The sequence below is a fragment of the Marmota flaviventris genome, chromosome 6 (genome assembly GCF_047511675.1).
Source record: "Marmota flaviventris isolate mMarFla1 chromosome 6, mMarFla1.hap1, whole genome shotgun sequence".
NCBI lineage: Eukaryota > Metazoa > Chordata > Mammalia > Rodentia > Sciuridae > Marmota > Marmota flaviventris.
This window is the reverse complement of record NC_092503.1, coordinates 116,223,184-116,244,119: the sequence shown is the minus strand read 5'-3', so window position 1 is coordinate 116,244,119 and position 20,936 is coordinate 116,223,184. Positions and strand designations below refer to the sequence as shown.

The 20,936-nt window shown below is 46.3% G+C and overlaps 1 protein-coding gene across 2 annotated transcripts in view; it reads left to right on the top strand.

Annotated features, from left to right (window-relative positions):
- The window catches only part of Tbc1d22b (TBC1 domain family member 22B), a 71,636-nt gene extending 50,934 nt beyond the window's left edge, over positions 1 to 20,702 (top strand). For both annotated transcript variants that reach the window (XM_027943677.2, XM_027943676.2), the window contains 5 exons: positions 1,166 to 1,272; positions 1,745 to 1,820; positions 4,294 to 4,421; positions 4,690 to 4,785; positions 18,667 to 20,702. In XM_027943677.2, the coding sequence (XP_027799478.1) occupies positions 1,166 to 1,272; positions 1,745 to 1,820; positions 4,294 to 4,421; positions 4,690 to 4,785; positions 18,667 to 18,795 (536 nt within the window). In that variant the 3' untranslated portion in view covers positions 18,796 to 20,702. The remainder of the gene's footprint in view (positions 1 to 1,165; positions 1,273 to 1,744; positions 1,821 to 4,293; positions 4,422 to 4,689; positions 4,786 to 18,666) is intronic.
- Positions 20,703 to 20,936: the final 234 nt, after the last annotated feature.

The following is a 20,936-nucleotide window of genomic DNA, read 5'->3' as shown; positions in this document are numbered from 1 at the left end:
AGTTGTTGATCCCAATGGGATTGGTGTGACAAATGGCCCATTTGGTGTTGTAATGAGATCCTCGGAAACTTCCCTGGGATCCATTTGTCCCCCTGACAAGGGGAGGCAAGGGGCAAGTTCCTTGACATCAAGTTAGCCTGGTTCTTCCCTGGTCAGAATGTATGCTGTGATCTTGAGGAACCTCCAAGATATTTTGGGCTGGGCTTGTGGCTCAGTGGTAGAGCACTTGCCTGGCATGTGTGAGGCCCTGGGTTCGATTCTCAGCACCACATATAAACAATAAATAAATAAAGTCAATCAATAACTAATAAAAATATTTTAAAATAAATTAATAAATAAATCTCCAAGATGTTTAATGCAGTGTTTCTCAACTGCTTTTGTCTATGTAACTCCTTTTTTCTTAAGTGTCTTATAGAATTGATGTTTTACAGAACCCCTCTTGGGGAATACCAACTTGGTGGAATTAAATCCTAGAAGCCCTCACAGTCTGGGTCCATCCTCCCTCAGGCACTACCTTCACTTCTCAGTGACAGGACCATAGGTTCAGGGCCAGGGTATAGCTTAGTGGTGAACATTTACACAAGCTCAAGGCCCTGGGCTCAATCCCCAGTACTGCCAAAAATAAAAAGGAGAGAGAGAATGTATATGTGTGTGCGCGCTCGCACGCACACATGCATGCGCATGAACTGGTCTGCCTTATCAGCATTCAGGGATTCCATCCTCAAAATGCACTGTGTGGGCTATCTGATCCCAGCTGTTTTTGCTACGTGTAAGTGTGAGTGAGAGTGTGCAAAGACAGCTCACAGAATTTTTGAAATCAAAGAATTTTCCAGACTGTCTCCAGTGAGCTGGGTATAGCTCATTGAACACGAGACCTGAATTATCACTTTCTAAAGCTGAATGAATAAGTGCAGAGGAGGAGAAAGAGTTGTTGATCCCAGTGGGACTGGTGTGAGAAATGGCCTATTCAGTATTGTAATGAAACCCTCAGGAACTTCCCTGGGATCAATTTGTCCCCCTGACAAGGGGAGGCGAGGTGCAGTTCCTTGACATCAGGTTAGCCTGGTTCTCCCCTGGTCAAAAGGACCCTGTTGAAGACACTAGACTCTTTCTTTCTTCATTTTTAGAAAAGACCTCTGGACTTTCTTCACCTTTTGTTTTACAGAAGAGGATGTGGAGAACTTTGACGTGACCAATTTGTCTCAGGACATGCTGCGAAGCATTGAAGCTGACAGCTTTTGGTGCATGAGCAAGCTGCTGGATGGGATCCAGGTGAGCTGGTTCTTCCTCTGTGGGGACAGCTAGGTCCAGAGGCTCCTTCAGGCCTTCAGTGCCCTTATTGCTTTTCAGTATCAGACAGGGCTCCCTGCCCACCGTGGTTCCTCCTTTATCTCTTTCTGTTAGCTTTGCATCTGTCTAGTGTCCCTGGGAGTCTGAGAAAATCTGTGTGGTGCATGGGTTCTGTCCTCAGAGTAGGCCCCTCCATTCTGCCTCACACACACAGCGCCCTGTGGCTGTGCTCACACCCAGCAGGACTTCATCGGGCATTACTCATACCACACTGTTCTGGCAATTCTTTGTTCCCTGAAACACTGTGATCAGCCATTAGCAACAGCATTACAACACTGAACAGGCCATTCCTCACACAATAACTTGTACTTTTTAACGAGTTTCAGTGAACTTGAGAGGCAGGAGCACCACTGTTTGGGGTCCCTGTTCATCCTGGGCTCTGTATCGTCTGCAGGATAACTATACCTTTGCACAACCAGGGATCCAGAAGAAGGTCAAGGCACTGGAAGAGCTCGTCAGCCGGATTGATGGTAGGTCCAAAGGAACAGGAATTCTCTAGCAGTAGCCCATATGATTCTGACACAAGCCAGAATCCTTGGTCCCTCAGCTCCCTTCCTAGCCCTTCCCCGTAGCTCACTGCTGTCGTCAGCACCAGCACCCTCCCACGTCTCAGCAGGAAGGTAAGGGGAGGCCTCTGCGGGTATCTCAAGTTTTTCTTTCCTTTTTGTTTTCTGTCTCTGAGTTCTGTCGGTTCTCCTTCAGCAACTCTGTTCTGTATTTCCTAGGCACATCTCTGGTCCAACTTTTCCAGATTTCCACAGTTTCCTTCTAGAAGGACTTGCCTCCTCCATACTCTTTTTTCAAACCATCTATCATCTATTTGCATTCTTCTAAAGTACTATTCCAGCGCCTCCTCTTCTACTCAGGATCCTCCTGTGGCTTCCCATTACTGTTAGCTTCAAGCCTTTAGTAGGCTGCCCTTGTCCTTTCTGCAGTGATGTAACTTGGAACTCCCAGGCTTAATGCTGGATCCTCAGGTCTCATTGAGAACCTAGCAGCCAGGACTTGCTAGACCCGTGTGGCCTGGGGTCATGGAGGCACAGCTCAAGAGGACATCTTTGAGAGGCAGGATTCTTACAAGAGTGGAGTCCCAGCTCTGGCCTGGGGCACGGGATGGTAGAACTACAGGGCAATTCAGAAAGCTCAGCTGTTGACTCTTGAGGACCCCAAGGCCAAGGAAAGAACCAATATGAGATCCTCATAAAACAGGACCTTTAGCGTCAGTGAGGTTCTTTGGGATTCTGCCGGTCAGCACACCAACTAATAAACGGCATGCCCCACTTTTGTGCATAACCCAAAATAAAAGCCTCTTTCTTTTTTCCACACACAGAAGTTGGGTATCATTCTCTCTCCTTTCCCACCTTCTCTTTTCATGAAAACCTTCCTTGAGGGAGCTGGGGCTGGGGCTCAGTGGTAGAGCGCTTGCCTAGCACGCGTGAGGCACTGGGTTCTATCCTCAGCACCACATAAAAGTAAATAAAATAAAAGTCCATTGACAACTAAAAAAATATTTAAAAAGAAAACCTTCCTGATTGGTTCTGCTCACTCTTCTCTTCTGTCATGACTTAGAGTTTTAGTCTCCCAGCCTCATTTGTTTACTCACCGTTTCTCCTGCACAGTGCAGTGGAATGTTTTCCTGTGTCTTATCACCCTAACCCAGCTGTTGGCACCCATGCTGGGGCCCAACTGGCAGTGTCTGGCATCGCTCTTCCAGAGCTTAGCATGGGACATGTGCTGCCTTTTCCTGGGTTGCTACGCTGGCTGCCAGAGGCTGAGCAGCAGCAGTTCCAGAGGGCAGAGGCCGTGCTTTCTGCCACTGTCCACTCTTTTTTTCCCTGCCCTTATAATTACCTGATGAATTAAGGCCTGGCACTCTAAGATAGTAGCTTTTAAACGTATATGTCTCGTTACTTTGCATTTTAGAAGTATTACTTCCTCATTATAGAAGTTTAAACAATGCAGAAAAACACGTAGTAATTAGAAATCTATCTTCTTCCTTAAATTCTATTCCCCTGAAGTAAGCATGGTTAATATTTCTTTCAAGAACTGTATCAGGAGCCAGACTTGGTGGCTCATGCCTATAATTCGGTCTACTCAGGAGGTTGAGGCAGGAGGATCGCAAGTTGCGAGCCAGCCTGGGCAACTTGTGAGACCCTGTCTCAAAATTTAAAAAAAAAAAAAAAGGTATTAGGAGCTAGGGCTGTAGTTCAGTGGTAGAGCACTTGCCTAGCATCCTCAAAGCCCTGGATTCCATCCCCAGAAATGCAAAAAAAGAAAACAATCAAACCAAAACAATCCTAGTAAGCATTATTTGAAGGGATGTCACATAGAATGGAAACCCAGTTTGTTTTGACTTGTGTCAGAATACCACATGGATCCCAAGGGCTGGGAGTTAGTAGGTGGCTAGATTCTGTTGAAGTTGGTAAAGTGCCTTCTGATAAATCACTCAATAAATCAGTGCAAGAAGCTGCCCTTGGTGGGTCAGTGAGCCCCCTTCACTGGCAGTGGCACAGTCCCTGCTGGCTAGCCATCTGTCAGGGATGCTGGGGAGGAATTCCTCACTGTTGGGAGAATGGCCAAGGTGACCTCCAAGGTTCTTTTCCATTCTGGCTCCTTCTCTGATGAGTAATAAGATTCAGCAGCCAAGTGAACCGTATGTCTCCTGTTCTGTGGCCAGAGCAGCCCCGTGCAGGCAGAGGGCACCGAGAGCATCACTTTGGGATGTCAGGCTAGTTCCACGTGCTGGGCTCCCTGAGCTGCAGCATTGCTGTGAGAATCAGAATCAAAACACAAAGAGCCGTCTGATGCCTATTTGCCCCCCTGTGTCTGGCTCCCCGAGAGAGGGGTGATAAAAAATGGAATCTGCCTTTGGGGCTCCTGAGAGCTTTCAGGGCCTCATCCCCGAGGCTGTGCGTCAGGGGCCCACGATGCTTCCTGTTTCAGAGCAGGTGCATAATCACTTCAGGAGGTACGAGGTTGAATACCTACAGTTTGCCTTTCGGTGGATGAATAATCTGCTCATGCGGGAGCTTCCTCTTCGCTGCACCATCCGCTTATGGGACACGTACCAGGTATGACGAGACCCTTGCCCACTCCATGCCAGGCAGTCCCTGAGGTGCCCAGCTCCCTGCCCTGTGAGGAGTGCCCAGAAATTCCCATCACCTCCTACTCCTTGTGTCTGCCTTGGCCTCAAGAACAGGGCCCTTGCTAAGTCTTCTCAGCCTCTGGGTGCCCTGCCATGCAAGTGATGTCCTGCTGCTTCTGCAGCTTCCAGAAGGGTTGGAACTAAGAGGACTACAGCTGGCTCCTTGTCAGGGCTGTCTCTGTTTTCCTTCCCAGTCTGAACCAGAAGGGTTCTCCCACTTTCATCTCTATGTGTGTGCGGCCTTCTTGATCAAGTGGAGGAAGGAGATCTTGGACGAGGAGGACTTTCAGGTGAGTGGCCAAGAGTCAGCCCTCAATGGCTGTAAAACAGTTGGTGCCATAGCAGGTACCTGGGGTGGGGATTGGAAGGGAGAAAGGATGCTCAGGAGAGAGTGCCCGAGTGGCAGGAAGTCAGTGGGGTCCAGAGGCCTTGGGTCTGAAAAGGATCTTTGTGTCAGAAAGGCCGCAGAGTAGCTGCAGACTAGCTGGGCAGCCTAACATCTTTCATTCATTCATTGACAAGCATTTATTGAATGCCTGCCATGCTAGACACCTTTGGCAGTGTAGGATACAATGGGAAATGAAACAGAGGCCTCTGTTCTCTTGGAGCCTAAATATTAGTTGATGGGAGACATACAATAAAAGCATAGTAAATAGTAAATTTTTTAAAATGTTAGAAGGGGCCAGGCACAGTGGCACATGCCTATAATCCCAGATGCTCAGGAGGCTGAGGCAGGAGGATTGCAAGTTCAAAGCTAGGCTCAGCAATGGCGAGGCGCTAAGCAACTCATTGAGACCCTGTTTCTAAATAAAATACAAAATATGGCTGGGGATGTGGCTCAGTGGTCAAGCACCCCTGAATTCAATCCCTAGTACCCAAAAACAGATGGGAGTAAGAAATATATATTCTCTCTCTCTCTCTCTCTCTCTTTTTTTTTTTTTTTTTTTTTTTGGTAGTAGAGTTTGAACCCAGGGGTGCTTAGCCACTGAGCTACATCCCCAGCTCTTTTTATTTTTTATTTTGAGGCAGGATCTCCTAAGCCCTTGAACTTATATGTTTCTCCTGCCTCAGCCTCCTGAGTCTCTGGGATTAAAGGTGAGCACCCAGCCAAGCTGCAATTTCAAATAAAGTAGTCAGGATAAGCTCACTGAGGGATGGCATTTGAGCAAGGTGAGAGGAGGGTGAGAGAGCGAGACATGTGGGCTTCTGGAAGAATTGGAGCAGAGGGAAAAGCCGGTGCAAAGGCTCCAAGACAGCAGCACAGCTGGGCTGTTGAAGAATCACGTGGTGACCAACTAGGCCTGGAGCAGAGATCCCAGAGAAGAGCAGGAAGAGTGAGGGCAGAGAAGTCACAGGGACCCAGACACAGCACTCGGAGCCACTGCCAAGACTCTGGCTTTCACTGAGTGGAAGGGAAGCCACAGGAGGGTCTTGATCAGAGGAGGGACATGATCTGACTGGTAACCTTGGAAGAATCACCCTGCTTTTTTGTGACCTATAGGTGTGCATGGGGTGGAAGAGACAGCCAGGATGCTGCCATCATTCTCCAGGGAGATATGAGGGTGGCTTGGACCTGAGTGGTGACCGTAGGGTGTGAGAAGTTCCCAGGTCTGGGGTCTCAGGCTTTCCTGATGAATTGCATGTAGAGCATAGGTGGCAGAAGGGCATTCGCAGTGTGTGGAGAAGGCCGAAGGGGAAGCAGGTTCATGGGGAAGGAGTCGGGAATTCAGTGCTGAGCGTGTTGAATTTCAAATGCATTGGGTATCCAAACGGAGACGTCTACAAGACAAAGGGACATTGTGAGTCGCAAGTCTGAAAGAGAGGGGTCTCAACTGGACGCATAGTTTAGGAGCCTTTGGCTAGAAGCTGCTTAAAGCCGGGACACTGGGTGAGATCCCTGAGGAAGCAAGTGTGAGCCCTGGCACACCTACAAGAAGAGGTCAGGGAGGAGAGGCAGATGGAACAAAGGAGGCCGAGAGTGGATGCTCTGTGAGAGGACAGCGTCCTGATGGCCTGGGCGGGGACATGTTGAGTCCCTCTGAAGAAAACTCCAGAAAGGCCTAATCTAGGTGGTGGAACTCCAGGAGAGAGGAAATGTGGAGTGAGGAGAGAGGCGGCCAGGCTGTGCCAATGAGGGAGTGCAGCCTGGAGGTTGTTCCTGGTCACGATCTGGTGGGAGGGACATTTGTTTCTATGCTGTGTTCATTTCTGAACTGAGGGGGTTTGTCTGTCTTTAATGGGCATATAGTTCTTTTAAAACTGGGGGAGAAGCTGAATGTGTTTCTGAGTCCAGCCAGCGGCGTAGTTGTCGCCAAGAGCATCAGCATCTCCGTGTGACCCCTGAGCAGTCAGCCCTGTAATTGGTGTTAGGTGGTGAAAGAACAGATGTCTGTTCTGTAGGGAGATGGGAAGACAGGCTCAGCCTGCCCACGGATGGCTTTGGAGAACAAGGAGAGCAGATGAGCTGACTTCCCTGAGTCGGTGCTGGCTGAGGTGCCAAGGCTGCAGACCGCTGATTAAGAACCTGGCTTCTGCCAACAAGCAGCATATGTGACATCCCAGGATAAATGAGGACAAGGGGCTGGAATGGCTGTGCACCGGGGTGAGCTATCAATTTTGATAATGTGGTTGAGGTGCAGTAGGATATTGAGAGCATGAGGTCTAATTTAGTTATCATGAGCCAGGCTCAGAGAGCCTTGTCAGATGTGATCAGAGTGCCCCCCAGATTAGCTTAGAGAGGTGGAGGTGATTCCTGGAATGGCTTTTAGCAATTCACAATGTTGTCATGGAGCAGAGGACAATGCTCTATGACTTTAAGACTGTGTTAGTAACCAGACATGGTGGTGCATGCCTGTAATCCCAGCAACTTGGGAGGCTGAGGCAGGAGGATGGAAGGTCAAGACCAGCCTCAGCAATTTAGCAAGGTCCTAAGCAACTTAGTGAGGCCCTTTTCTGGGTGTGCCACATTAAGCAAGTCACTTGGCTCTCTATGCCTGTCTTAATGTAAATGATAAGAAGGGCTGGGGATGTAGTTCAATGGTAGAGCACCCCTGGGTTCAATGCCCAGTACCAAAACAAAAACAAAACAGATTGTTAGTCATAGTGACGTTCCTTACCATAGAGAGTGTTCAGTTATCCCATGGGTCTGAGGCCTTTCGGCAGAAACCCACAGACTAGCCCTGCGCTTTTTTTGCTTTTTGTCTGCTGCTTTGTTAACGCTTCAGTTGATCCTTCTGTGGTGGTGGTGGGGGACACTCCCTTCTTTCTTTAGACCAAATAGAATGGGCGATTGAACTGGATAATCTGCAGAGTTCCTTCCACCCCCACAGTTCTAAAGTTCTATGAATACTGAAAGAAAAAATGTGCCTGGCTGTTAGGCTAGACAGGTGGTAGCCTTCAGGAGAAAGAATCATGGCAGAAGTGTGGGGAACGAGGGCACAGCGCACTGTGCAAGATCGTGAACAGTTGGACATGACCTTTGCAGAGAAAGGAGACATGTGCATCCCCCCTGCTAAAGGGCTGCTGGTATTAAATCACCACAAAGAAAGCTCCACGAGTGAATTCAGAGATCACAGAAAGCCAGTTTTAGGGCTAAAAGCTCTCATAAGCAACACAAGGAAAAACCAGGTGAAGTGGTTGCTGAAATTAAAATGGGAGTTGTGGCAGTTTCCGGAAACCAGCCACTTGTCACCCCGAAGAGCTGGGAAGAAGAGCTTGGTGTAAGGGAGTTTCAGAGGGAAAACAGCCACCTTGGGGACAATGCAGAATAGGACATGGTCTTTGGAGCCAGACCACCTGGGGTCTAATTCTAGCTCTGCCACTTTTCCGGGTGTGCAACATTTAGCAAGTCACTTAGCTCTCTGTGCCTTGGTTTTCCTATCTGTAAAATGGGGATAATAGTACCTGCCTCCTAGGGCTCTTATAAAGATTAACCAAGTTCATGCATGTGAAGCAGTTGGAATAATGTACTTGGCACTTAGCTGTCAAAATAGTGAGCTTATTAGCCAGGCATGGTGGCACATGCCTGTAATCCCAGCAATTCGGAAGGCTGAGGCTGGAGAATCACAAGTTCTAGGCCAACCTTAGCAATTTAGTGAGATCCTGTCTCAAAAATAAAAAATAAAATGAGTAGAAAATGTAGCTGAGTGGTAGAGTCCCTGGGTTTAATCCCCAGTACCCAGTACCACACACACCAAAAAAAAAAAAAAAAGAAACAGCAGTTTTGTTATTAATATTATCTACCTGGAGGATGGCAAGTTTGAAGCCATCCAGGGCCTGTTTCAAAATAAAATAAATCACAAAAAGGGCTAGGGATGTAACATGGTTGTAGGTAGAATGCTTGGTTAGCACGTGTGAGGCCCTGGTCAATCCCCAGTATCAAGGTGGTGGGCCAGACACCCAAGTTTCCTACTTAATGAGTCACCATGCTGGGCTCATCCTCGGTGAAACTACCAAACTGGATGAGCAAACTGGACTGGAGAGGAGGTGTCAGCATACACAGGAGCAAAGGGCAGGGTCCCAGCTGTGGTGAGAGTCCCCAGGAGGAAAGACATCTGCTTCTTTCCCTCTGGCCTAGCAGCTGCCTACCTGAGGGAGGGACCAAACACTGACAAAGGAGCATCATATTAAGAGGTTTCCTTCCTGAGAGCCCTTAGCAAGGGAATCTGAGGCATGTCACAGGTACTTTGTGGGTAGAATGACCAGTCCTCAGGGACTCATGGGCTGCTTGAAATGAGAGCTTGTGACAAGGCTGGGCCAAGCCTCTTTTGTACTAGGAGGGGGCCCTTTGCAATTAAGTCCTTCGTCTGAGCTGGTATAATAGAATAATGCTAATGATGTTAGGTTGAATCATATGCAATTGCTGTTATAAGAGAAAATATTTGAATATCGACAATTTCATAAGGTTCCATATAGTAAGAGCTAATTCTTAGCACTTTTATTAAAATATTTATTTTTTAGTTGTAGTTGGGCACAATATCTTTATTTTATTTATTTATTTTTAAGTGGTGCTGAGGATCAACCCAGGGCCTCACACATGCTAGGCGAGCACTCTACCACTGAGTCCCAGCCCCAGCCATTAGCACTTTTAATGTATAGGCACTATCCTAAATGTTGACCTATGTTAATTCATTTAATTCTTGGAACAAAATACCCAGTAGTCTATAATTAGTACCCCAACTGTTACAAATGGGGAAAATGTGTCACCACAAGTAATTAGGTGAAGGTCACTGGGAGAGTGAGTGGTGGAGACCTGTGAACCACTGTGCCTGCTGCCACTCTTCCTGGGGCCTGGCTACATGCTTCTAGGCTGCTCACAGATAGGGCCTGCTTACTCCTCCCCAGGACTCCCCCAGCTGCCTCCTCCCATCTCCTTGGCAGTTGCTGGCAGACTCTCTCCTCACAAAGAAGTGTTGAACACAAAAATCGGTTCTTTTAAACCTGAAAAAGAATTTCTCCAAGGTCCTCCTTGTCCTATTCTGGCTTCTGGGTTTTTCTTCTTCCACTTTCAGAGGACCTGTGATTCCTGCTGCCCTCATGCTCTATGTCCCAGGTACCTGATACTACCCCAGTTCTCTGTGGGAGATGGAGGTTGTGAGCGCCAGTCACAGGCAGTCCCTGGAGATGGCTTGCTGGGCTCTGTCCCTCTCCTGGAGTCCTGGAGCCCTGCCCCAGCCTGGTGGTCAGATTAGCTGCTGAGGGAGAGCTGGTGGCTGGAGAGGAACAGGAGTCTTCTGGGCACAGAACAGTTCTCTGTTCTGATCTGGCTGATGGATACTTGGGCTTGTGTACATGTAAAGTTATTGAGGTGACGCTTAAGATGTGGTCCATGAGGCCACCACCACAAGATTGGGAGGAATGTAATTGGTGGAGACAAGTGTAACAACGCTAAGACCTACCTACCAAATACACAGTTGACCGTGCAAAAATCACCCAAAGCAAAATGGGTAAATGCTTCCTTTCTCGCTTTTTTTTTTTTTTTTTTCAGGGCCGAGGTCTGAACTCGGGGTCTTGCATGTGCTAGGCAGGCACTCTGCCATTGAGCTGAATCCCCAACCACACGCTTCTTTTCTTGTGTGGGAATGCTGAAGAGTAAATTATTAGACTCTTGGTACCAAGCAAGGATCTTGATGTTGTTGGCATCTTGGGTATTCAAGGGGAAAAGGGTGACTATAGGATTCAGGACTACCAAGTCACAGAACCAGTTGAATGTAGGGATGGTAGCTGTCAAGAGATTGCGTGGTGCTCAGCGTGCGGACTTCTCTCCACAGGAGCAGCAATGGTGGGAGAAGTCCCTGGCTGAAGGGAGGCTGTAGCCACAGTCAAACAAAGACATCTGCATAGGCCATGAGCACCGGAACCCAACCCCCTGTGCAGTTGTGCACCACCTAGGGGGTGAGGGGGCTTCTCTCACCAGTTGTAAGAACAGAGGGCTGTGAGCCCGAGGACAGGGCTGTGTGTCCTGAGGCCAGCATGGTCCTAGAAGCAAAGAGGACTCTTGAGGGAGCTAGGCAAGGACCAAGATACCTGCCTTCCCTACTCCGATTAAAGCCACACCAAGGACAGGCCCTTCTTGTGCATGTCTCTGGCCTGCACCTTGCTAGGTGTCATCTGCCAGGTAGAAGACAGGTCCTCACCATTGCAGCCAGCCATGGAAAGGTATATCCTGGCAGAGGAATAGCCGGACATAAGACCCTGTGGGAGTGAAAGTTTGAGGGGTTGGGGGAGAGTTTTTATTCCTGACTCATTCACAGAACACGCCTTTGAGGCAGATGGCAGACAGGGGTCTCTGGTCTGGGAAAGACTTTCCAAAGCAAGTTGATGTGAAACCCAGGACAGGAGTCATGATGAGTTCTCTGTGAGGGAACGAGTGGCAGGTCCTCTAGATCAGAGCAGCAGCACAGAGTGCACCAAACACAGAGGAGCTGCTGGGAGGGAGGGAAGCACCTCCAAGGGAAAAAATCAGCAGAGAGCACCAGTTACACTGAGCTGTGGGCACGGGGGCACAGCGGGCAAAGGATTCGTACAGGATCACGAAACTCACCAGAAGCCTGCGGACTGTTGTTCTCTGACCTGCTCTCTCTAGGAGGAATATGTGTGAGTCAGAGAGGACAGGCACCCCCAAATACCTGGTCCCTCTGCAGTCTAGGAAGCCATTCTGGGAAAGTACGTGGAGCCTACAGACATGTGAGAGCAGGTGCCAACACTCGGACAGCAGAGAAGCACCGCACATGCAGGGGACCGAGGCTTAGTAATCAAAGTCCCTTTAAATGTATAAAAAGGGAACCCACAAGGGAGTCATGTAACCATGCAGTGACTCTGCACCATCGAATCGAATCGGAGCATTCTTTGTTCTTTCTTTACTGGAGAGTCTTGGAGAGAGTCCTACTGTGAAGGAGGAGACAGGTCAGAGTTATTAAGTGAAATAGTGCAAGCCCGGGGTGCTCCAGGCCTCCATGACGGACTAAAAGTAAATAGATTCCTTGAACCAGATGGCACCACCCATGATTTCTGGGTGTGGTTGTGGAATTGGATGCAGGTCCTGTCTTTACAGACATTTGGTGAATTGCCAGTTTGAATCCTGCCTGTAAGAAGGGTTTGGAGGGAACCCAGAATTGAAGCTCCACTAAAAAAAAAAAAAAAAAAAAAAAAAACTGGTATGAGAAAGGGAATGACTCCTAGACATGGAAACAAAAATTCTATACAGCTTTCTGTAAGGGGGAAAAGATGCCAAATGCACTAGGTGCTTTGGTACCGGAGAAACCAATGGATACAAATTTGACTCTCAAAGTTTATAGGCAGGGACATGATTTTGAAACATTATATTGGGACCAGGGGAAATATTTTGTTACCTCACTGATTCTCAGAATAGGAGAGGTTTGTTTTAAAGTACTTACTTGACTAGGAAAGTATTTTTACACGCCTGAATACACTTTACAATTGCAAATAATGTTCTAATATTGCAAAGTGATTCTGCATACAATATCTTATTTAATAGTCTAATTTTATGCCACCTTTTAAATTCTTTAGCTGTTAATTATTACACATTCTATTTTTGGTTGTGCTGAGCCCTTATCACTGAGTGAAATTAGTCGACTCCGAGATTTCCTTCCAGCAGCGTCTCCTATGACTTGTTTTCTTATTGTTCCTTTTTCTTTATGCCTCACTTCTTTCTCCCCCGAGGGCTGGCAGCTCGTGGTATAGAAATGAGCGCAAGCTCTTGAGCCAGATTGTCTAGGTTTAATCCCAGCCCAGCACTGCTCTGTATCCTTGGGCAAGTTCCTTAACCTCTGGGAGGGTTTCCTCTTCTGTAAAGTGGATATATTGTGTATCTCATAGAGTTGATGTGAGGATTGAGTGAGTTAGTACAAAGTACAGGTAAGCATTCAGAGCCAGTCTGGTATGGAGTACGTCTCAGTAGGTGGTCACTGCCAGTCTAATTAATCTTGTTCTCCCTCTTCCTCCCCAGTTCTTCCTTAAGCATTTGCTAATGAGGTTCCCCTCTGCCTTTCCTTTATCAGAGTTTCTGTTCACTACTTAATAACCTTCTCCTCCTTTAGTCCCTTATCTAATTGTTTTCTTCCACTCCTCACACATGACTCAAATTCCTTCTCAGTCACATTGCCTTTTCCTTTGGGATCTGTGGATTCTCAGCAGGTCCTGTGCCAGGCCCTTTTCTTCTGTTTCAGCCATGTTTAGGCTTCTTCTGTAAAAGCCAGCTTCCCCCTTTCCATTAATTGAAAACTGCTCTCCATTGCTTGCCCTGCACGCTGCCTTCTCCTCCCGACTGTCTGCCATCGTATTTCATCTAACAGCATGCTCCTGTGGAACTGGCTCTGTAACAAATCTCAGCCATTCCCCGTAGTGGCTCTTCTCAACCCCTAGATAAGAGCTCCTGATTTGTGATTAATACCTTTGTCCCCCAGCTATGGTTATTCACCGTGCTATGTCTTTATCCAATGGACAGGGTTTCCCATTTTTGCAGCGCTAGGATGGGCTGCAGTGGGGGTGATGGAGGCTGGGGGTGGGGTACTGCAGTTCCCAGGCATTGACACCAGGTGGCAGAAGGGTTCCTTACAGCTAAGCCTTACTCTTCTTGGAGGAAATGAGAGGTTAACTTGTCCAGGGGTGGAATTATTTGGAAGCTTCCCAGAAGTTTCTGTTAAGCCTAGAAGAATTAGAAGTTATAGATATCTCCCATCCCAGCACAGTATATTCTCTTCTAGAGAGCTTAGCCTTTTGTTGGTTGTTTTTCTGTATCAATTATACAAATTATGTAACCATTATAGAAAAAATTTTAAACTCCAACAAGCCCAAAAAAGATAAAAGAAAAAAAAAATGGGTACCTGAAAATTTACCATACAGGTGTAGGGATTTCCCATTTAAAATATATTTTAATAGCTATATTATGTATTTTATGTATTTAAAATCATTATTCTGAGAAGGGATCCTTAGGCTTCACCAGACACCCAAAAGTCTAAAGAACAGAAAAGGTTAAGATCTCTAGATGAGTCTGCCCAACTGAGAATAAAAGTGGACTCCCAAGGAGGAGGTTGTCAAAAAGAGATAATACCTTTTCCAGTTTGTGTGGGGATGGGGAGACGTTAAGGAAAAGAAATAGGAAACAGGAGAGGAGCCCAAGGGGCCAAGGCCAAGGAATTCATGGGTATCATATTCCAAAGTCATCACCTAGATACACAGGAGGATCACAAGTTCAGGGGTGGCCTGGGCAATTTGGTGAGGCCCTGTCTCAAAATAAAATACAGTGGACTATAAAGCCCAGTGGTAGAGCATCCCTGGGTTCAATTCCCAATACCGTAAAAACAAAAAACCAAAAAAGGAAGAAAGAGAATGAGAGCAACCATGGAAGGGAGAGTGTAGACATATAGAAAAGTGTGTAGCCCGATTCTTTTCTCATGTCCTTCCTGTGGGTTCCCCACCATTTTGACTATAGGTTTTGAGTTCTGTTCGCAGCCTTGGGGATCTAAGGGATCATCACAATTAATGAGGTCTGTCTGTTTCAATGTGTATATTGGTGATCTATGGAAAAGGGTGTGCTCTTGGAGTACATTTTCTGGATGAATATTAGTACCTTTAAAAATTGTTTGTGCCTCTTGTTTTTGTTTTTTGTTTGTTTTCAGAACACAGGTATGCTCTAATACTGAGCTATATCCCCAGTCCCTTTTATTCTTAATACTTTGAGACAGGGCCTCACTAAGTTGCTAAGGGTGCTCATTCCACCCCCATCAGTACTGGGGATTGAACACAGAGCCTTGCACATGTTAGGCAAGCATTCTACCTCTGAGCTATATCCCCAGCCCTGAGGCTGGATTTGAACTTGCCATTCTCCTACCTTAGCCTCCAGAGTAACTGAAATTACAGACATTTGTGCCTTTTTTAAAAAAATATCTTTATTTTACATTTATGTGGTGCTGAGGATCGAACCCAGTGCCTCATGCATGCTAGGCGAGTGCTCTACCACTGAGCCACAACCCCAGCCACCATTTGTGCCTTTTGACACAGTAATTTCATTTCTAGGAATTTAGCCTTTAAAAAAAATCCAAGAGATGGATTTATGTACAAATGTGTTTATTATAATTTTATCATAGTGAAAAACCAGAAATAATTAAATATGAAGATATAAATTATGCTACATTTTACATTATGGAAAATTCTCTGGCTATTGAAAATGTCTAAGGGAATTTTTTTATTTTTTATTTTTGGTACCAGCGATTGAACCCAGGAATGCTTAACCACTGAGCTACATCCCTAGCCCTTTTTCTATATTTTTTTTAAGAGACAGGGTCTCACTAAGTTGCTTAAGGCCTCATTAAGTTGCTGGGTCAGGCTTTGAACTTGCAATTCTGCCTCAGCCTCCCAAGCCACTGGGATTTTAGGCATACACCACTGTACCCGGCTGGGAGTTTTTAATAATAGAGGAAATGCTTATGATTAATGCCAAATAGATTCAAAATTATATATAGAAAATATTTACTATGTAAAATGTTCAGGAAAAGGATTAGAAAGAAATATGCCAGAATGTTTTAAAATGCCTTCCTCTTGATCATGAAGTTATGAGTAATTTATTTTCTGCCTTTTTATTTTTGACTAAACAAAACTTACACTATATTACATGAAAAAAAATGTTTTATCACACATGTAATATACAGACTTTATTTCAAAAGATACAGAAGTATAATTAGAGAAAAGTAAAAGACTTCACTCCCCAAAGGTAACCACTGTTAAGAGTTCACCACCCAAGTTGTTAAGTACACACACATGTATGTGCAGATATGTTGTGTTTTCTTTTATCTAAGTGAGATCCTACTATAAATATTTTTTGCAACTTTCTCTTTTATCCATTTAAAAATGTCTTAGATATCTTCCCATGTTAGTCCAGGTAGAACTACTTCATTTGTCATAAACACCACCATTTCTCTTTATCTAACTGTTGCCATAGTGACAGACACTTTTCTCATCATGTGAAGCAATGATGCAGTGTATACCTTTGACCATGAATGTAAATATTTCCCCAGGATGGAGTTGCTAGATCAAAGACCATGTAGATTTCTTTTTCTTTTTTCTCCTTTCTTTCTTTTTTTTTTTTTTTTTTTTTGCCATGCAGGAGATCAAATTGACATCCTTGCACAAGCTAGGCAAGTACTTTTCTCCTGAGCTGTAGCCCTAGCCCACACACACACATTTCACTGTGCTAGTGGTAGTTCTGGAGATTGAACCCAGGACCTCACTCGGGCAAGGCAAGTGTTCTACCACCAAGCGAAATTTCCGGCCCTTTTTCTATTTATTTTATTTTGAGAAATTTACTTTATCTTGAATCGCCCAGGCTGGCCTTGAATTTGTGATCTTCCTGTCTTGGCCTCCTAAGTAGCTGGGATGATAGGAAAGCACCATCATGCCAAGCTCAACTATGGGCATTTCTAATTTGGCTAGATACAGCCTATATTTGTTAAGGTGATATGAAATTATCTACTGTCTACTATTACTGATGACCCCAAATAATAGTGACTTAAAACAAGATAGCCATTTACTTTCCTGAACTAACATTCTAAGAGCAGTCCAGGAATAATGCCGTGGTTCCAGAAAGGCAGGGACTCGGGGGTCTTCTATTTATTGCCCTGCCATCTTCAACATGTGGCTTTAGTCCTATGGTATAAGATGACTAGTTCCAGTTTTTCATTCATACCCTTTTTTTTTTTAGTTGTAGATGGTCACAATATCTTTGTTTTATTTATTTATTTTTGTATGTGGTGCTGAGGATCAAACCCCGGGCCTCACACATGTCAACCAATTAGCTACAAGCCCCGCCCCCATATCCATTTTCTAGGCAGAGAAGAAGCTGAGGGCAGAAGCTAGAAGTTACATGCGGATCATTTGTGCTCCCATCCCAGAATTGGCCGAGACTTGATCATTTTGGCTGCGCATAGCAATGATGTGCCATGGGCAACCATATGCCCAGCTGAACTTCTGTCACTAAAACAAAAAACCTCGTGAAAAATATGTAAGATCTTGACACTAAAAACTGTGAAGCACTGGTGGAATATTCAGATCAGCCTAAAGCAGGGTTTTTAGAAGTAAAATAAGTGTGTGGAGGGCCGTGGGCATTCTCTGTTATCTGTTCTCATCGCTCATCTGTTGGCTTACTTGGCTTCTTGTCTTTTCTTTCACTGATCTGTAGGTACTCGGTTTTTATTTTTTTGTTTTTGTTTTTGTTTTTTGTGTTTTTTTTTTTTTTGTACCTGGGATTGAACCCAGGGGCACTTAACTGCTGAGTCACACCCCCAGCCCTTTTTATATTTTATTTTGAAATGAGGTCTTGATAAGTTGCTTAGGGCCTCACTAAATTGCTGAGACTGACTTCAAACTCGTGATCCTCCTGCTTCATCCTCCCAAGTCACTGGGATTACAAGTGTGTGCCACCGTGCTCTGTGGTACTCCTTATTGATGTGGATATTGACCTTTTTATCTTTTATAGGTGGCATACATATTTTCTCCTAGTTTCTTATATTTTAAACTTGTTTTTAGTGTCTCTTGACATATCAAGAATCGTATGAATTGTATGTATTCAATCCTGTAAGTTTCTTATGGCTTCTGTATTTTGTGTCTTATGACTGTTACTTTTATAATTGGAAAAATAAGACTACCCAATTCAAGAAGAGAAAAATAATATGAAGCAGCAGCAATAAACAGCATGGGCAACTAAATTAGAGAGATAACCTAAAATCCCATTCATTTTATTCTAATATCCTCCTTAATAGGCTGTTTCCGTGGAGCTCTTTGAGAAAACTGGACTTTGAAAGCTGAATAGAATTTAGCTAGATGGAGGGGAAGAGAAAGTGTTCCAGATGAGAGGAAGAGCAGAAACCAGACCACGGAGGCACACACAAATGTGGCTGAAGCGGACCTGGCTGGGTGAGGGTGGGGTGGTGGACAGAAAGCTGGACAGGTAGGCTAAGGACAGCCTTAGAACAAGGGGACCTCGAGGACAGCAAGGAAAACAGTGAGGTTAGGAGAAGGATGTCCAGATGCCATACTGAGAGTGGTCCAAGAGACATCCAGAGACATGGAGTGGTGGACGCCAAGAAGTTAAGACCTGGGTGGTAGGGTGAGCTTTTTACAGCAGGAGTGTGACCCTCTCCGTATCTAACAAAGGGGAAGTGGCTGAGCAAATTAGGGTGTAGCCTGGATGGTCCGCCAGCTTTGAGACTAACCATTTGTGAAGGCTGGATTGAAAAGCATGAAAATTAAATTAAAGAAAGGTGATTAAAGTACATATAAAATTGTAACTATGATTACAACTATTTAAAGAAACACATAAGGAAGAAAGAAAAACTGAGACGGAATACCTCCAAAGCAGGAGAGCTATATTTGGATGATGAGTGATTATTTCTCTTAAAAGCTTTTTTGTTATTCTCCATTTATGGTTTTTAAAGAGGTGGGTGTTAGTGGATCAAAGCATCAGCAGAGGCTTTTCAAGGCTTCTTGGGGTGAGCTAGCGGCCAAGGTTGTGTGCAGTTTGGGAGGCTGAAGGCTGGACCCTGGGGGTGTGGGGCGCAGAAGGAAAGCCCCATTCCAGCCCTGAATCTTAAGAGGGGTCCTACTGGTTCTGTGGTCTATAGTGTGGAAAGCAATATAAGCCCTTTCTTGCCTTCCAGGGTCTCCTCATGCTGCTACAGAACCTACCTACGATACACTGGGGCAACGAAGAGATCGGGCTGCTGCTGGCCGAGGCGTATAGACTCAAGTATATGTTTGCCGACGCCCCCAATCACTACCGCCGATAGGTGCTGTCTCCCCCTGGGGACCCAGACTGCCCCCATCTCTGATGGCAATCTGATCACTGTGGCCACCGTGCGAGCCGTGGACCCCAGCCAGGAACCACTCCTGCTGTAAAAAGCTCACCCCACCACCCAGGTCTTAACTTCTTGGCGTCCACCACTCCGTGTCTCTGGATGTCTCTTGGACCACTCTCAGTATTCCATGCCATGTGGATGGGCCCAGCTCTGGGAGAGGACAGAAAAGGAGGTACAGGGTTGTCTGCCCCTTTAAAAAAAAACTGGACAAAAGAAGGGGAGGCTCAGGGTCTCACTCACATTGTCCCTGCGTGGACCGACATGGACTGGCTGGCTTTTGCCTCCAGGTCCCAAGTGATACCATCACTTTTTTTTTTCTCTCTCTCTCTTTAAACAGGAAGAAGAACCCACAGAATCTATTACATGCTTAAGGCATGGAAGTATTAGGCTTTGATACAGTTGCTTTTTGTGACTTAGTTTGATTTGATCACAGGTCAAATATGCCTTATGTTTTCAGAAGACTCCAGGCCCCGCCCCCTCCCTGGTTTCCTAATCCTTCTCCTGCCCTAGTCTGAGCCAGTGAAGGGCAGCTGCTTGAGACAGTTCTCAGATGGAGGAGGCACTGATGCTTTTAACTCTGGGAAGAGGCCTACACCCAAGGGCTAGGAATTTTCTTTTACTTTTTCTCACCAGATCCCCGAGTCTGTGCGTGTGAGTGTGTGTGTGCACACCCGTCAGCATTTCGTTACATGTCTGAATTGCTGTGTCCAGACTAGCCCCATCAGAACCAGTTGGGAAGGGCCCCGGTGACCAAGTGTACAAGCATCCTTGAGAATGACCAGGCGGGAAGGGAGAAGGGGCTTTTTACCTCTCCAAACCTTTGTTTCCATGATGACCCACTCCAAGATATTATGTGTAAATTGTGTTATTATGTATATGGGTGAAGATGTACAAATATATGTCCTCTTTGTAGCAGATATGATTTTATATTTATAATGTGTATCAACACGTGAAAGCAATCTAGGTCACTAGCACAGATGAGCTTGCCAGGTTGGTGGCTTCAGTGCCTCCAGGTTGGTTTCGGGGCACCCTCTCTGAAGGCAGTGGAGCAGGGTCTGCTAGGGCGGCCCGGCCTGCGTCAGTGTCTCAGTGTCTTTGCTCCCCTTTCTTCCCACCCTGGGCCTTTCTGGAACATCTGCCCTGCCCCTCCCCCTCTTCCGTGGCAGAGCTTCCCACCCCCACCCCCACCCCTGGCAGCCTCCCCCAGAAGGGACTGCGAAGACAGAAGCCCTTTCTCCGTGTTTTTGACCCTTGCCTTTCCCTGGACTCTGGGGAGGGCTTTCGTTTTCCCATGTTTAAGTCAGCGTTGGATTAAGGACAGAAGCTGTGACCAACTGGTCAGTGCCAAGGGAAGGAGTGTCCTGAGCGTCCCTGGGTTTGGGGCTCTTCTCAGAGAGCAACATTAGGTGTCCCCTACTGTCACCATCACACCCACACAGCTCGTGAGATGTGCGACCCATTTTTGACTTTTGGTGTTTGGCAGTGGAGAAGGGGCGGGGGCGGCAAGCTGTCATCCCCTTGGGAAGCCAAGCAGTGTCCCCACGGGGGCCACCCCAGGTCTCTTTGCCAGCGAAGCCCTCCGCACACCACCCACCCACACGTGTGCGAGGGTCTCATGAGCTGTTTCTCAGGCATTCTTCCTCCTCCTCTCCCCCTTTGGTGTGCCTCAGTAGCCTCCTTCACAGAGCAGGGGGGCCTCTGCCTCCCTCAACCAGACTAATTACAGAAAGACACTTGTGTTCCCAAGTGGTGGTTTTATTTTTTTAGTTTTTATGTTTGTATGGGAAATTGTGGATAAAGTGAACAAATTGTAAATAAATAGTGTATTTCCTCCTCCATCTGCTGCTTTTTCTCTGGTGGATTCATGTAACCTGGAGCCAAAGGTTCTCCTTTTCCTGGGTTTTTCTTGCTGATACTCATAAATGTGGGGCAGGCCTTCTGGAGGGCAAGCAGGGCCCCAGCTGAAGAGCAGCAGGCATTCTCCCAGGTTGGCAGACTCTGGGCACCTGCTCTGTGAAAGGGACTATAGAAACTACAAAAATGAGTGACATGTTTCCTAAAGATGACACGTG